The sequence below is a fragment of the Taurulus bubalis genome, assembly GCF_910589615.1.
Source record: "Taurulus bubalis genome assembly, chromosome: 6".
In the NCBI taxonomy this organism is placed as follows: Eukaryota; Metazoa; Chordata; class Actinopteri; order Perciformes; family Cottidae; genus Taurulus; species Taurulus bubalis.
Window position 1 is genome coordinate 7,336,697 of NC_136594.1, and position 17,759 is coordinate 7,354,455.

Below are 17,759 nucleotides of genomic sequence, written 5' to 3' on the forward strand. Positions count from 1 at the left end.
TTATTTTTAATATCAGATTATTTCACACAAATCATTTCTAACAGGATAAAATGGTGACATTTTGGAGAGACATGGATGTAAACTGCAACATGACTGGTTTGGCGGAGGCATATAACAAATTCAATTCAGTTTATTTTGTATAGCCCAAAATCACAAATTACAAATCTGTCTCGGAGGGCTTAACAATCTGTACACATACGACATCCCTGTCCCGGGATCTCACAGGAAAAACTCCCCCCCAAAAAATAGAAAAAAACTTTCACGGGGAAAAAAGGAAGAAACCTTCGAGAGAGCAACAGAGGAGGATCCCTCTCCCCGGATGGACAGAAGCAATAGATGTCATGTGTACAGAATGAACAACGTAACAGAGTTACAGCACATTCAATTAATATGACATAAATGATTCATATAACGAGTAGTATATGCATGGACCACGATCCAGATCACCACGATCCATGTCAGCAGACAACATTACAACCACAAGATCGTACGAATACTTTTCTTGTCATCAATGAATCCATGTGATCTTCTCTGCAGGCTCCGTGTCCTCTCTGGCCTCCAGTGGCGGCGGCTCACTGCTGCAGGTTCCAGGGGCTCTGCCGGCCTTCAGCCACGCTTCACTGGGGACTGGACGCAGCTCGAGGCCAAAGATCTGCCTCAGCACATCTCAGAGCGTTGACAGACACCCGTCACACAGAATCAATCCAGCTGACAGTGCCGAAGGCTACAGAAGTCCGGCTCACAGAATAAACAGACACAGACTCAGCTCAGCTCACAGTATAGACGGATACAGGTCCAGCCCGGCCCATCGAATAAACAGACACAGACTCAGCTCCACTCGCAGTATGGACGGATACAGGCTCAATCCAGACCACAACACAGACCAACCTAAACTCATGTCCAGCCACAGTATAGAACGACATTCCTCGCTTAGATTGAGTCCCACCCACAGTGCCAGCAGACGTCCTTCTCAGTGGCTCAGTCCTGAAGACAGTTTAGACCGAAACAAGCTGAGTCCCTCATACGTTCCAGATAGTTCAGTCCTGAGGAGACCAGCATCCTTCCACACTGCAAGCAGACAGTTACGTAGACAGGTGTGTTGTTATCGCCGCTTCTTCTTCTCTCTACACAGTGTTTTGCTCATTTTAGCTCCAACCATTTTCTGACAACCATTAGATTTTTACTGCCTTTCCATGCATCTTATGGAACATTTTTGAAAATCATTTTACTTTCGCAACCCAAGACGTGATGAGGATTGTGTCTCCTCTGTGTGTTTGTGTGCATGTGCAGGAAGCCGTGCGCTGTGACTCTCTGGATCAGAGCGGTTCAGCTGACGATCTGGCGGAGACTCACCTCGCTGTGGCCGCCGCTTCTTCCACGCCACCACGCCAGCGATCATCCAGCGTACACACGCTGAAATATACTCACCCCCAGAGGGTCATCTCATGCAAGAGCCACAGCCGGAGCCACGGTGAAACCACTGGGCAGGAAGACGTACCTGAGCCGGCCATCTGCGCCTCGCAGCCAGAAACAGATGTGGAGACGAGGCCTGTCTGCCTGCAGAGGCTGTCCAGTCTGAAGGTCCCCAGCGGGGAATCCATCTCATCAGCGCCGCTCTGTAGCTCCAGAGCGGCCGACCCTGACCCCCAGTTGGACGACACCGACGAGGAAGTCAGTCATATTACCGGCTCTGTTGAGGCACACTCACACACACAGCTCCCTCCCAGCTCCTCACACAAAAGCAGACACCTTACGCCGAGCCCCGTGGAGCACAGGAGCCGCCTCAGTCAATCAGTGTCGCCGGTGTCGGGCAGGAACAGGAAGCAGAGGATGAGCCCGCCGCCGGGAGAGGAGCCGGTTACTATGGCTACGCAGCTGATGGACAGCAGTATTGAGCTGAGAAGGCGGACTCTGTCATTTGATGCAACAACCGTCTCTCCAAATCAACCAGAGGAGAGTTCTGCGGACGACTAAGGGGACACAATGTCGGTGGATTGGTTATTCTGTTCAAGTGGAGGAATCTGACGTGCTGCTGAAGAAGCACACAAGAGGGGCGGGAGCCGCAATCCAAAACAGGAAGGATCCCTGTTTTGGGACCCGCCCCTCGTCCCGTCCCGTCCAATCACAAGATTTTCACAGGGTGTTTGAGGATAAATCTTTTGGACTGTGTGTGTGTATGAGTGTGTGTTCAAAGACTCTTTCCCGTTGTGCTGTTTGCACACAAGATGCACACAAGAAGACGTTTCCTTTACTTCTATCATAGTCCTAGCTTTAGTTCAGACATAGTAGTCACTCCCCTGCTATATTTACTCAAACATTAACCTTCCGCTTGCTTGCTGTCCTCCCTCTGCCCTCACTCTCGTCCTTTTCCTCGTACCTCAAGCCTATTGGTCAGAGGTCAAAACAAACGTACCCGTATGTGCAGCACAGGTTAAGTTACTGACTGATCTGCTCATGTGCACATAGAGATCGTGACAAAGAGATAACACAGCAACTAACGTTTATTTTAATGATTGATTATTCTGCAGATTATTTTCTTGATAAATCAATTAATTTCTTGGTCTCTAAAACATCAGAAAGATTTCCAATAGACTGTGGTGTTAGACAATGAAAAGCCTAGAACCTCCACATTTGAGAGTCTTGAACCATCAAACCATGATGATTGATTAATTGTCAAAATAACTGCTGTTTCTGTTCTGATTCAAACAGTTTTTCCCAGTTTGAAACACAGTATCTCCTCCAGTCTTATAAGAACTGCATTATTTGCCAGAACTGTTTACTTTTCCTATAATTCCCCAAATGTCATGCTCTGCGGTGCATACATTTTTAACAGTTTATGTTTACAAAATAAATAGATTTGTAAGTGTTAAATCCACAAAGTTATAGCTGACAAATACTTTTATATATAAATGCTTAATTTGTAATTGCACGCTTATGTAGATTAATGCAGGCACATTTTGTTCGAGAAAAAAAACCAAATTGTACAGCCGCTTGTTAAAAGTGAAGCAAAATGAGAATGTTATGTCTAACAGAGTGAAAGTTTTTGTTTTTACACATCACACATTTTTTCCTACCTCTTAACCTTACAGTAAACTGCCATTGGAAGTTGCTCGATCATTCTCAGATTGCAGTATTTTCCTGGTCAAATCAAACACTTTTCAAGACAACTTTTTGATGTTTGAAAAACCTTCTCCCAGCCTGAACCCAATCATCCCTGACAGTCGGTCAAATCAATTTACACTTAGAGCCTCCAAGTTAAAACCGTATAGCGTGACCTTGGCTTTAGTAGTTTCTACCTCTCTTTATTCCTGATCCCTCCCAATCGAATGTTCAGTCAGCTTGGTTTCTCACCTCTTCAACGTTCCTTTTCTCTGTCTTGGTATTCTCAGGGTAGAGGTAGTTCAGACGCAGGTGAGTATGAAGCATGTGATCACAGGTCTGCAGAGTGAGATTGCCCCCTGCTGTCTGAAGCCAGAGCTGGCCCGTGTCACCTGACGCTTGGAGAGATTTATTGTTCGGGGAGAAATCCAGACAGAAGCAGTTGTACAGAAAGGGCTTATTCAGGTGATATATAATGGTGTGTAAAACTTTGTAGAAAAAGCTAAGATTATATTTTATTAACACAGCAGCGATGATATGAGAACTGCAAAGGTAAATTTCTACATTTTTGAATGTCAATTTATCTGCCGGTGATGATGAGGGTGATTGACGGTGATGTCAGTGTAAGAGGATGCTGATTATGATAATAACGATGATGATGATGACTCTGTGTGATGCAGTTGTTCATGATATTGTATAATGTTCCTACAGAAAGAAAGCAGGGAATAATATACAGTAAGCTCACCTGCAGTAACATGATTGGACAGTGCTGGAATAAAACCACTTCCTGTCTGACTTTCATTCGACTCCATAACCTTTCTTCTCAAACTGTTCTTTCCCTATATATATATATATATATATATATATATATATATATATATATATATATAACATGTATATACTTTTCATGAGAGTATTTTTCCCATACTACACTATGTCTTGTATTACTTTAATAATATTTATCGGCACTTACTATACTGTCACTTTTGTAAGACACGTACATTTTTTGCACACTATTCTTTTTATGACATCATATAATGACTTTTAGATCAGTTTAATTTTTCTCGTGACACACTATATCATGACTTGTTATGATATATTTACGTATTTCTTTGTGAAAACTATAGTATGCAATTTATTTATGATAAATGAGGCAATGAATTCTTTCATGACATTTTTATTTGTTTTAACATACTATTGTGAGACATTTCTTGCGCAACCTTTTTATGGCATTCTGAATCATGCGTGTTGACTTAACCGGCTAGAACCGTCTGTGACACCTCAACATTATTCGCCTAAACCAAAAATATCTAACATACAGTAAAGCTCCTGCCTGCTGCTGCTAATGAGCTTGAGCACACTTTCTAATTATAGGCCTCCAGTGGATGTTGATTAATATGCCTGACACATCGTTGGATCTCACTACATAATTTTACGAAAAGGACTTTCTCACATTGCAAGAAGCAAAACGTAAGCTGTTTAAAGTTGATGTGAACAAAAATACACTCACAGCTTGGATAGTGGTGGTGAATAGATTTTATTTTTCATACAGTATGTCACTGTACCACATCTGCATATCACAATAAAATATTTAATCACATGAATATTTCACATTGAAACACTATAGCATTCAGAATGCATTAAGCTGTCCTGCCTTTGTTTTCTTGCCAAGAGAAATGTAACAATTTCTGCCAACCCCGCACTAATTTCCACGCAATCTATTGGTCAAGCTGCCTGTCAGTCTCAATTTCACCTGATCGGAGGCCACATCTCTGCAGGGCAGCTGGTATGCAGTCGGCCCTCAGTCAGACAAAGCAGATAAACAAAGCTCCACGGCTTCACTGCCTTTCATATTTCCTTCACTAAAGACCTTGTATCCCTTGATAAGGCAGATGGAGCATCACCACAGATCTACATCTATGTTATTCTGCATCCCTCCATACAAACATGCAGTCAGGTTGTATGTGGGTGTACCTCCAGGTAGGTGTGTGTGTACATATACTGTATATACACATATATGTGTTTTTGTGTTTCCACTTGTACACATATAGACCAGGTGTGAGTGAGTACAGCTGTCTTCGCGTGCATCAATGTGTGTGAATGTGTGTGTGTGCATAAGAAGACAATTCTTGACACATAGTTTCTACTAACTAAGCTGAGCCAGCGGTTGCCAGGGTGAAAATAGATCATACATCCTCACATGACCCAAAAAGCCCACCAATCCCAGGAGAGGATTGAAAGCCACTAATCAGCAAGGCAGGACGTTGTTTGTGCCCGCGTCGAACACAGTGTATCTCAACACACACCTCTGTCTCTAGAAGGCCGGAGCCACAGGTCTCTGCTGTGTGAGTTTCTGGGGGTCCAGGGTTTCAGTAAAGGGAGGCGCTTGATAGGGGTTGGTGGTTACTATTGTCGCTCCGTTTGCGATGGGGTACGGTGTAGCTCTAGCACTGCCGGAGTGGGGATCCAGATGTTGCCATGTGAACAAGTTTTTGTTGCTGCCAGTTAAGAAGCGCCGCAGTGCACTCAGCGTCAGTACAGCCTGTTAGTAACACACACACACACACACACACACACACACACACACGAACATGCATTAGCATGAGAGGCTGTTTCTTACAAACTGACTTGCATTAGAGATACTGTTCCTGTACTTTTTCTCAGCAAGACGAAGAGTCTAGAGCTATGCTAAAGGCTAAATGCTAACGTCAGTATGCTAACATGCTCACATGCTTACAAGTGAAGCAGGAACGTTTACCAGATTCACCATCTTATTTGAGTGTGTTAGCATGCTAACATTTGCCAATTAGCCTTTAACATAAACTACAGTTGGGGCGAATGATAATGTCCTTACATTTCTAGATATTTGGTTATAACCCAAAGTATTGGATGAATGGAAATGTTGATCTGATTATGGCACTAGATGAAAGGGCATCACCAACGTCCGTGGGATTCATGCTTCAGATACTAATGAATGTCTGAACAAAATTTCATGGCAATCCATCGAATAGCTATTGAGAATGTTTTGTCTGCCATCACAGAAGTCAAAAACGTAAACAACCCATGATCCAGGGTCCAAAACATACATTTTTAAGAACCATGTGAAGATTTGGTTCAGTGTCCACTATGTACAGCATTTACAAACTTCAAGTGTGGAAATACAAAAAAGCTAGTCAGTAACCAAAAATTGGTGTGTCGATTCGAATGATCCCTTTACTTCATTTTTGCAATGTCTTTCACAAGACCCATTGGGATCTTTAACTTTTCATTAATCTTAGTCTAATCCTTCTAACCTTTTTGAGGTTTAAATAAATCTAATGGTGCACCCTCATCGTTAATCTCTGACTCCAGCTGTTGAGCATTGTTGTTCTTTTTAGCATAATTGTCATATTCAATACAAGGATCAATGGTAAAAAGGTGGCTATTGTTATCGTGTTTGTTGTCCTTGTTGTGATGTAAGACCACACCTGCAACTTATGAAAGGTACTAGAACTGGAGCATTTATTATAATCACCAGAGCAGTGCCTGAATTGAGTTCCAGGAACTCATTCCCAAAGGGAACAAAACAATAAAAACAGATACTGTTTGGTTCCCTTTATGGTCAGTTACGGCAGTAGAAAAGAGCTATTACATAAAGAGCATCTTACTGTATACTACTATTGTATACCTTCCATGCTCGGTAAATCCCCCTCCATGCCCCAGTTTCTAAGGTCGATTTTTTTTAAAGCAATCCTAATGCATAACGTGTTAAATCAGGTAATTTCCTCAGATAGAAAGCCAGAACAAAACAGAAGCGAGGGTCTAAGGATAGAGGACGTTGTAAGTTATTTTTCAATTTGCAATTGTTTTTATTTAAGTTTCGCTGAGAGCAGCTTCTTTTCAGGAACACTCTGTTCACATCCCCACATTTACATACATTCACACCTCGAAACTGCCCAGCAGAGCCGCCGTCTGACCGGTTGGCTACTGAGCAGCTTCACTGATCAGTTGGGGGTTAAGATCTTTGCTCAAGAGCACCTTAAAGGTTGCAAAGAAGGACTAGCAAGCATTGCTTCCACCGACATTTGTCCTGCTTGTCAGTGGATCGAACTCGAAAAGCTCTAACCTTTGAGCCACCACGCCCAACAAATTCATGACCATGTATTGATGATGATGAAGACAGAGTGACCACAAACAAATCCATGGGAAAAATTTGTAGTGTTAATTAGTGATTCTTTGCAAACTATAATTAAAAAACGAACAATAACCTTTTGCAGATTTTGATTAAAACGCAAGAAGAGTGGATCACAGCATTGAGCATCATTATGATTAATATGGGAAAACCCATTCTGAATCTGCCAATTATACTACTTAATCCAGTATTTATTAGTGTCCATAAAGGAAACCCAAACCTATACTTTTTCTAGAGAGAAGGAGAGGGTGGGGAGGCTCTTTGGTAAGAGCCTTTGCTTGTCCTCCATGAAGGAAATGCCCTTAAAGCTGTTCATTGCCAGCACACACTGAAAACCCTGAAATACACACACACATACAAACAAACAAGATGATGATGATGATGATGATGATGACGATGAACACACACACACACACACACACACATGAATGTACACACAGGCAAAGGTCAGGCAGGTTTTAGACAAACAGGTATAAACATACACACCCAGGTCAGGATGGAGAAGAAGCAGAAGGTGATGGTGGCTCTGGCGGCGTCAGAGCCCTGGGCCAATGGCAGCTCCTCTGGTGAGGTAGCCTGCCACTGATTGGCCAGAAAACAGAAGCCAACGAACCACAGGAAGCAAGCGAGACCTGGAGGCGGGACACAAGGGTCAGAAAAAAAGGTAACATGCAGCATCTTATAAATCTCTTAAAATAAAAGTTATTTATCAGAAAGCTTACACTGCTTTTAATTTATTTTCTAAATAGAATATAACTTTTTTGAAACTTGGAATATCTTTTTTTTAATTCAAATTGTTATCAGAACAACAACAAAAGATTTTACAGCCATAGAAGTTATGTAAGGCTCAACTAGGCACAGCATTACTTTGAGCTAAATGCTAACGTCAGCAGGTTTAACTTTAGCCATCTTTGTTTAGCCTGTTCACATGCTTACAATTGCTTATTAGCACTAAAGTTTAAAGTATTTGAACTGATGATGGCACTAAACAAATACAGTTTATCTTCTGGGGACCATGAATGTTCATACAACATTTTGTGCCAATCCCCCCTGCAGCTGTTGAGTAGGCTGTTAGCTAATCTAAGCTAACCAGCTGCTCGCATATTTACCATCCAGACATGAGAGTGGTATTATGTATTCCTCTGTACAACACTGTAATGTTGCAGCTGATTAAAACCTAATTTGAAGTACATTATATACTTTATCTGTTGGGCATTGTGTGCATTTTTCCTCCTGGGGATCAATAAATTTTTACCAAAAATGTTTTATACTACATCCTAATTTATATGTAGATTATATGTTGTATCATTAATTGGAATCTGCAAAGTAACAACTTCGTAAAATTGTCAAATTCATTTAGTTATTTGCCACTGTAATGCAGTGGAGTAGAAGTATAAAGATACCAGAAAATGGAAATACTCAAGTCAACTACAAGTACCTCAAAATGGTCCTTAAGTACAGTAATTAAAAACATGTTGGTGAGTTATCTTCCACCAATGTACTTGTGTATTATGTACCAGAGAAGCCGAGGTCCAGCATTACAGCCCGTCTTCTGTCCTTGACGCTGCTGATGGAGGGGAAGTAAATGTCCAGAATCAGGAAAAAGATGCTGCCCAAGAAACAGACCACGCCCACGGTAACACCATAGTTACAGGCATCGGCGTTGTTGTTAAAGACGCAGAGCAAACGCTCGCTGCCGATGTTGATGTAGCCCTCGTTCACGATGCAACTGAACACCACTATGGAGAAAACCTGCAGGGGAAGACATGTGAGCGGTTCCATTATTGTAACAGGTAGAAGAGAATGAACTCACACTGGTGTCTGAATGCCTTTCATTCCTCATGCAGACCACACACAGACACACCAGAACACACAGCTTCTGCTCCAGTGTGTGTGTGTGTGTGTGTGTGTATGTGTGTGTGTGTGTGTATGTGTGTGATAGTCATCCAGTTAGGTATCCAGTAAGTTAAAGGGTCAGTGCACCCAAACTACAAAACACTCTCCACTTGTTTCTATACTGGTATATGCATACAGACGGTTTCTTTTGCAGAGATTTTGAGATATCTTCAGCATTGTTTCTGTGAGGACTCATTGCATTTTGACTTTTTCAAACAAAAGAGGGCCTCAATGTCGGGTACCCTACCCTCAAGTTTGTGGTAATTATATAAAATGAAAATGTATTTAAGAACTATGAAGATTGAGCTTTTGGGACATTTTCACTATTTTTATGCCTTTTATTTCATTTTGGAACAATAAGCGGGACATATTAACAAATACATTTGCAGAGATCAGATTATCCCAATAATAATTGCCAAACAGTGAACTTTGGATCAGTGAACACTTGCAGGCAGTAAACATCTCCGTCATCTATAGCTCAGTTGTATTTGGTTTATAGCAAAAGTATCAATGTCGGATGTCTCGAGGTGTCATTATATATATATCTCATAAACCTCAGTTGACAATATTTGAGTCAACTAATCCGTTTATAATATGGTTACTTCATCCCTCTAAAAAATTGATTCCATTATCACCAAACTAACGGCACAATATGACAATGAAGGACTGTCAACAGCATTGTATTTGTTGATATATGGCCCTTTTCAATCTTTTCTCACACAAACAATTAATCAATTAAGAAAATAAATTACCATTATTAATTGATCATGAAAATAATGGCTCTTCGCAGCACTTACCTCGACAGTAATTCATTTTAATGTATTTGTATTATTTGTTGTGCTGATCTGATCCAAGTTGTATCTGTTTTCTTCTCCTTGCATCTACGGATGCATTTGACTTTGTTTCTGTTTATTTTAAGGAGCACTGGCACATACAAGTCATGTTGAACTGAATTTAATTTTGAGCAACAGAGACAGACAGAAAGAGATCATGTGCTCTTGTTAACTTGCTATATGCCTCCTTTAAAACCAAATTGTTCCTTCCGTGCACATTGCCTGCTGTATGGTGACTCACAGCTGCACAGCATCGCACCAGAGAGACAAATAGAGGTGTTACATTCTACTCAGGGGGGCATTCAAACCAAAGCGCTATCTAGACACAAAGAAGCTCCAGATAAACATATGGTAATCAGACGCGGGTCCTCGAGCTCCAGCCAGAAGCTGCATCTCTAAAATCATTTATATGTATTAGACCGAGAGATAGAATTCAAAGATACTGAGCCTTTTATATATACAAAAAACATACACATCTTTCTGAATCCTGACACAAAGGAAAAAGCGCGAGAGGCACAAACAATGTGAATGGGAGAGAGACAGAGAGGTGGGGGTGCAGGTGGGCCTGTCCATTGATGCCAACCCACGCGTTGCAGCGGAGGCTTTACTTACCCACGACATCAGTCTGAGGACGGTCCGGGGGTGCGTGAAGAAGGCGACCGGGTCGAAGGGGACGCTCCCGGCCTTCGCGGCGCCGTACGCTCCCGCTGGCTCCATCCTTCCTTCCGGCAGTGAAGCAGCCCGACGCCCGGCGAGAGAAGGAGAGGAGACGGTCACAGAGCTGCGCGCAGCGGCGGCGTCCTCCTCCAGCCTCCGTGTGAAGTCACACCGCGTCACGGAGCGCAGCTGCGCCGCAGAATGTGAACTGTCAATTATCGTCGTGTTGTTATTTACGAGTTCAACCTTGTTTTTTGTTGTAGGTTTTTTTTTATTTTCATGTTAGGTTTATGAAGCAAAAATAACGTATGACATAAACCTATCATTTACCCTTTACAGGCTTTCATTATGATTTGGGGCTGAGCGATATTTCCATTATTTGATAGATGATGACAAACATGTGTTATCGTTTGACAAACTAACGTTTTTAAACTGCACATGTTCAAGATTATGGTTAAAAGATATTCAAATCTGTATTTTTACACATACAAAGAGCTTTATCAGCAGGGCTGCAGGTGATAAACTAAAACCCCACCCCCAAAGACACCCTACTTTTTTTTTTTTACAGATTTATTCAGTTCACTGTTGAGTTAAAATGTCTTTATTTTTCCTCCACATGAACATTTCAACATTTCAGTTTCAAAACAACGCCACACTGGAAGGAACAATTCTCTCTGTTGGGGAAACTGAATATTTTTAAATCAATATTTCGGTGCCCAAAAGTTTTTTAATTCAAATATAATATTAAATGTAAAAATGCTGGCTATAGGGACAACACTGGTTAGAAGGTTCAATTCGGTGTTGGTTAAAAAAATATATTGATTAACCTTTAATGCACCATTACTGCTTTCATGTGATTAATGTATGATATGTTTTTAGTGTGTTGTTTTATATGATAATGCTAAGCGTGTCTTTGAGAACTATGAAAAACATATAATGTATTCATATTATTATCATTATTATAATCAACGATTTTGATATTAGTTTTAATGCGACCAAGACATGAGCAGGATATTTGTCAGCACTCTCTACTGTATAGTCGGAGCATTGTGTCGAAGTTACATCAAACGCATCTTTTCTGCATTTCTGTGCTGCAACTTTTTGTTACTTATCGGCCGAGATATTAGAACATGCGATATATCTGAAGATAGAATCAGTCGATAATATCAACCATGGTGATGTATCGGTCGAGCTCTATATTTTGTATTATTAGTCTACATTTCTGTCAAGAACCTTTTTACTAAATTAAAAAAAAGGCTTGAAATCATCATAGTTTTTAACTGAAGACTTTATTGGACAAGTAATAACAGCTTGGTTGAGGAGGTAAAACAAGATCTGTGTTTACTGACTAAGAAGTATGCCACACACACACACACACACACACACACACACACACACACACACACACACACACACACACACACACTACTCTTTTTGTTTCTCTATCAAAGCTCGTCTTTGGTTTTGTTGGCTTTTTTCGCATCTTCCGCTTTTGCAGCCTCGATGTAATTCCTCCTGTCTTCATCCTCCTGGAGACGCGAAAGAAAGAAGTTTATTTTTAACATAGAGATAAAAAAAGAAAAAAAGGCATCTAGCAAACACACACACATAATCACACAAACATAACAGCACTGCCATGATGTTGATGTTTGTGGGGCTATAATTTACCTTAACTCTGTCTTTTTTGGCTTGCTCCATCTCTTTATCTAAAAACTTCACCAGGTCCTTCACCTTCCTCTTACCAGTATAAACCACCACCTGACAGGAGCACACACTGAGCATTATTACCTCCAAATACTGTGTGTCATGTCCCCCCACGGAGCAGAGATAACACACATATTTTTAGCACTCTTTTGACAATAATTAGGTTATTTTTTGCATATATTACAGTATCTGTCAAACAGAAATAATCGTTGATATGCTCCTTACTCTTTCAGCATATAGAGCAGGGAACAGGCAGAGTGCTGGGTAGCCGCCCTGCATGGACATGTTGATGTCATTGGCTGAGGCGTCGATGCGAGCGACGTACACGCCCTCTCGCTCCTTCAAGGCCTCGGCCAACTCCTCCCACAGTGGAAAGACAGCCTGGGACGCCTTACTGTAGGGAAGATCTGAAATACACATTAAGTAGTACGAGATTTATAACAGACATATAACATAAAATAACATAAAACAAATCATAAGTGGAAAGCTAAGAAAACAACAAAAGTTTGAGGTCTTCTTCAAAACAGATGGCACATGATTAAGTAGTGTCCCAGGATGCAAGAATTTGTTGATTTGAAGGTTAAATTACATCTTGGGGCCAATTTATTTGGTTGTATATTTAATCCTGCATTCACTTTAATTTGTTTTGCCACTTGGGGACAACAAAACAAGCTAGAATCACAATATTCAGTGTTGATGAAAGCAAATCAAAACAGTAAACTGGCTGGAAAATCCCAATAATGAGCCAAAAGTTGCTAAAACGCTTCTGAAATAAATACAAAAGTTAATTGACATACAGAATAGGACAAAAACAGTGTTGTTGGGGTTAAAGCCGACTTCCTCCAGAGTCATTCCCACCAGCTCCTTCACCGGCTTTTTGTCCCATCCTTCAGGCATCGGCTCGCTCTGCATCTTCGGCTGTTGCATAAACATAGACACATTAATTATATCAGGCTGTTTCCATCTGTCTCCAGTTCCTCTTATATGCATCACACACTGAATAAGACTGCACGTTACCTTAGCCTTGCCCTGTAGGTAGGACTGGCAGAATGTTTGTATGGTCTGTACGTCCAGAGTTTCGGAGGGCAGGTGATAGGTCACATGGTCTGTCAGGTTGACCAGTCGGATCAGAGGAGCCTCAAAGTGCCGAACCCGGAAGTACTCCATCAGCCTGCCGTTACGAGGCTCATCCACGTCCACCCACACAAACAGAATCTGAACACACGCACACATGCAAAGGTGAAGTGGTCCATCGGCTTATTCTAACGTGTGTTTCAGTGCTGCTGTTTGAAATAGTTTGCGTGGTTTCTACCTTCAGCCTGAACGCTTCTGCAGCACCATTGAAGGCAGAGTGGATATCTTTAAAGCCAGCAGAGCTTTTGTTGACAAACAGCAGGGCGTGGTTTAACACAGGTGAGGTTAATATCTGAGTGGCGGTCTGCAAGAGAGAGAATAACATAAATACATCTCAATGAACAAGATATGCGTGCAAATATGATCTCAGCAAATGCAAACTGTCAAAATAAATATCAGCTGCGTTGATATGCGGTGCCTTGCTCTGAGGAATGGTAGCGATACTTGTACATTGCCAGAGTGGTTTTCCATAGCAAAAAGATTGAAAACATTTAATTTATGTCTACATTATAGGGCTACAGCACCATTCCCATCTGGTTAGTTGCTCTGCTTGAATTCATGTTTAGTTGTTTTTTTTACAGTGGATCGCAATGGAAATTTTCTTTCAAAATATCAAAAAGTTCTACAGAGACCTCTTTAAGTGTCTTTCAGTGTCATCTAAACACACACGATCTTGCAGAAATATCCCCAAAGTTACCCCCCATCTCTAGTCTCACAATTAGATCCACCTTTGAGTCTTTTTTTTGAGTCGTACTATATTTCTTACTGAACACTACATACAGTATGTAATAGTAAAATTTCAAATATGAACAAAAATCCACAAAATCAAGTGACATGTTTGGCCTAAAATAAGGCAACGGCTATAGAAATTTGAGTTTGAATGCAAAAAAACAACAACCCACAGAACATTTCCAGATTTGGAAGTAGAGCAGTTATACAATATGCGTGTGGAAATGAACTATGCATCTAATACTATACCTGTCCTGTGTACTCAGTGACTGGGTCCATCTGGTAGACAGTGATAAAAATGATCAGCATCTCTTTAGATGTCTCGGGCGTCATTTTGTAAGCCTGGATGAGCTTAGACTGCAGCAGACACACACACACACACATACACAAACAAACAAACAAACAGACAAACAAACACACAGGTAAGAAAGCAATGAATGAATGCATATATTCCACCAGCTTGATGTGATGGTTCAATTATTTAAATCCCATCCCTTAGGTATCCACAATGCAAAGGCTCGAGTCAGCACCAAGAAAACAAAGAGACAGACAAATACAGCCATCTGTCGGGGTTGTGTTGTATTTAAAGTACCTTTTTTAACAGCAGAACAACATCATGTGTGAGACCATATTTGGTGATAACTTCATTGTTCTGTGTCACAGCAAAGTTAATATCAGGAAGGTCGACCGCTGCATCGTAAAACATCTGGATGTACTCGTGATTCAGATCCTACACACACGCACACACATGTAAAAACACACGGAAATTGTTATTCAGACAACTGATTGACAAAAGTGAGAAGCTGGACAATTAAACGTATATTTTTTACCTGAAAGAAGCCAACCACCGTCAGCTCCTCTGAGGCCTCTGATTGGCTAAAATCAGCAATGAGGTCAGCGGCAGACCCCGCTCTCCTTTTCAGCCAGGTTAAGATGGACGCCGAGCTCTGAGGAACTTCATCACAATCCAGGAAAACAAATCATTTTCATTCTTGATATTACATAAATAGTTTTTTGACACTTTTGGAAAAGTTGCATGTTTGCTTTCTTGCTGAGAGTTAGATGAGAGTAATGGTGTCCCTCTCATCTCAGTGTGTTAACTATTGAGCTAGAGACAATATTAGCTTAGCCTAGCATAAAGACTGGAAACAGGGGGAAACAGCTAGCACGGTTTCCTCCAAAGAAGAATGCAAAGCTCACGGGTTTACATGTTATGTCACATTCGCTTAATCTGCATACAAACAGAAATGTGAAAACAACAAGTTGTGCTTTTCATGAGTTTGAGAGAGGGAGGCTCGCTGTTTCGCGCCTGCGTTTATGCTAAACTAAGCTAATCCAGACATGAAAGAGGTATCAGTTTTCTCTTAGTAGGAGTCAATGGCGACGGGAGGGAGAGTCTAGCAGTGCCTTAAGCCCCGCCCCCTCTAGTGTATTATATGTTTAGAATATTTGGACGTACCAGGACAAGTCACAGGGTTGAGTTTGTCTCCAGAAAGGTACAGCTTGATCGTGGCGAGGCCCGTCACATTGAGTTCTTTCGCCAGGTCTTTCTCTTTTGACACATCAACCATGGCCAGTTTGACCTCTGACCCCTGAAGCTCTGCAGCAGCGCCTTCGAACGCGGCCGAGATACGATGGCCTTCTCCAGACAGAGGAGCATCTACACACACGGAAACACACACTCCAGTACTACTTTACTTGTACATGCTGAGCTTTTCAAGGCACTGCATTATTTTGATAACTTTAGTTGCTTTCCAGATTTACATATCTTATATTTAATAATACAAACTTGTGTGAAATTCACAAGCTACCCAGCAGTACACAGTTATATTCTCATAAAACATATCATTTACCACCACCACCAGATACAACATTAAAGTGATGAACAAATAATTGCATTACTAGTTAAAATCCTGAAAAGAATAAGTACATAAAGATATGCTGCAGTCCAAAGACACTTTTCAAACCCTAGTAGTAGCTCTTTTGGTGTCATCGCTCATCGACAATATATAAACATGTAGGTCAAGAAAAAGTCGTGTGTTTCTTTGTGGGAAACTTACAGAAGTGCACCAGCAGCTGCTTATGTTTTTTCAGAGCCCTGTTGAAAGTTCCTTTCTTCAGCGTTAGAACTTCATCCTCCTCGGGGGATGATTTGTCTGCCCGTCGCTCGGCTTGTTGGTCGGCGGCGACAAACACACAGAGACAGAAGGCCGTCGCCCCCAGCAGCAGCAGCAGCGTCTTCATGACGGTTCACCTACAGACTGACAAGCTGGACACTGCAGCAATCGTGACACAAAGGTATGAAGCAAGTGGTGAAATGAAGGGCTGATATATATGCGTGTGTGTGTGTGTGTGTGGGTGTGTGTGTGTGTGTGTGTGTGTGTGTGTGTGTCAGTGCTGAGCTGAGCTGAGTTGTGAATGCTTTTGTTATCAGCCGACTAGACCCACCAGTCTGTTGCTGATTAACTTCCCTATCTTAGCCCCGCTGTATCACTGCTATTGGCTGCCGCTCATATCAAGTATATCACTAATATCTAAATACCCTTTGCCTAACACTGGTAGCCTCAGCAAGGTCAAAATGGAAGCACGCACTCACCAAACACATGCTCAACATATGCAAGATTGCACAAATGTTACAAAAATCAAATGAAACACCTTCACAGCTTCATCAAAGTATCCAAGATCATATTTATTTCCCTATCAACATGATAGAATGATACATAATAATATAACAACATTTTGATTTAAAAAGAAAGAAAGAAAGAAAATAATCAAACTCGGCAGGTAAATTGAGTGTCACATATTGCTACAACAACGACAGGGTATGCAGGTGAGGTAATAGTCATTGCTTTGGAGTGCATAGACGCAGCAGCACAGGCACCACACACAGCCTTCAAACACAACCCTGTTTTCTACACATCCGGTCAATTTCACAGCATATATGATGAAGGGTTCATTTGTAAAAACAAAGATCTACATTTTTTTGGGGCACATTATTCACTTCAAGAATGGCCTTTAGTATATCACGTCTATATCATCAAAGGAATAGTTCACCAGTTTAGGGAATACTCTAGAATGGGTAAGATGAGAAGGTTGATACCATACACTCTGCTAGATATGAAGCTATAGCTGGGAGAAGGTTAGCTTAGCATAAAGACTAGAAACCAAGGGAAACAGCTAGCTGGGCTCGATCACAAAGTCTGCCTACCAACATCTCTAAGGCTCATTGATAATACGTAATATCACGTATAAACACTTTGTGTACATCTCATGTTACCACACACACACACACACACACACACACACACACACACACACACACACACACACACACACACACACACACACACACACACACACACACACACACACACACACACACACACGTCCGGTGTGACCAGGCTGTTCGGTAGCCATCTGGGAATGAAGCAGCTTCCAGCCTTTATGCAAAGTTAAGCTTTTTTCCCAAAAAAAAATCACATTAAATTTAATTGGAAAATAAGTTAGAGAAGATATAATATACTGTAAGGGATTTA

At 41.3% G+C, this 17,759-nt stretch overlaps 3 protein-coding genes across 3 annotated transcripts in view; 1 reads left to right on the plus strand and 2 right to left on the minus strand.

Moving 5' to 3' along the window:
• The window catches only part of LOC306737323 (voltage-dependent T-type calcium channel subunit alpha-1H-like), a gene marked incomplete at its 5' end in the record, with an annotated part of 41,912 nt that extends 39,427 nt beyond the window's left edge, over nt 1-2,485 (plus strand). The window contains 2 exons of the mRNA XM_079219041.1: nt 538-1,094; nt 1,291-2,485. Of these exons, the coding sequence (XP_079075167.1) occupies nt 538-1,094; nt 1,291-1,974 (1,241 nt within the window). The 3' untranslated portion in view covers nt 1,975-2,485. The remainder of the gene's footprint in view (nt 1-537; nt 1,095-1,290) is intronic.
• Nucleotides 2,486-4,630: 2,145 nt separating this feature from the next.
• On the minus strand, nt 4,631-10,716 carry LOC306737664 (synaptogyrin-3-like; the record flags this gene model as incomplete). The annotated part of the gene is made up of 4 exons (XM_079219419.1): nt 4,631-5,641; nt 7,757-7,902; nt 8,788-9,022; nt 10,612-10,716. The coding sequence occupies 4 exons, from the start codon at nt 10,714-10,716 to the stop codon at nt 5,414-5,416; spliced, it is 714 nt and encodes a 237-aa protein (XP_079075545.1). The 3' UTR covers nt 4,631-5,413.
• Nucleotides 10,717-12,063: 1,347 nt separating this feature from the next.
• LOC306737758 (protein disulfide-isomerase) lies at nt 12,064-16,467 on the minus strand (the record flags this gene model as incomplete). Its single annotated transcript, XM_079219545.1, has 11 exons — nt 12,064-12,185; nt 12,325-12,414; nt 12,586-12,767; nt 13,158-13,278; nt 13,378-13,575; nt 13,673-13,798; nt 14,473-14,580; nt 14,816-14,953; nt 15,054-15,178; nt 15,683-15,883; nt 16,284-16,467. 11 exons carry the CDS (start codon nt 16,465-16,467, stop codon nt 12,102-12,104), a joined length of 1,557 nt encoding a protein of 518 aa, XP_079075671.1. The 3' UTR covers nt 12,064-12,101.
• Nucleotides 16,468-17,759: the final 1,292 nt, after the last annotated feature.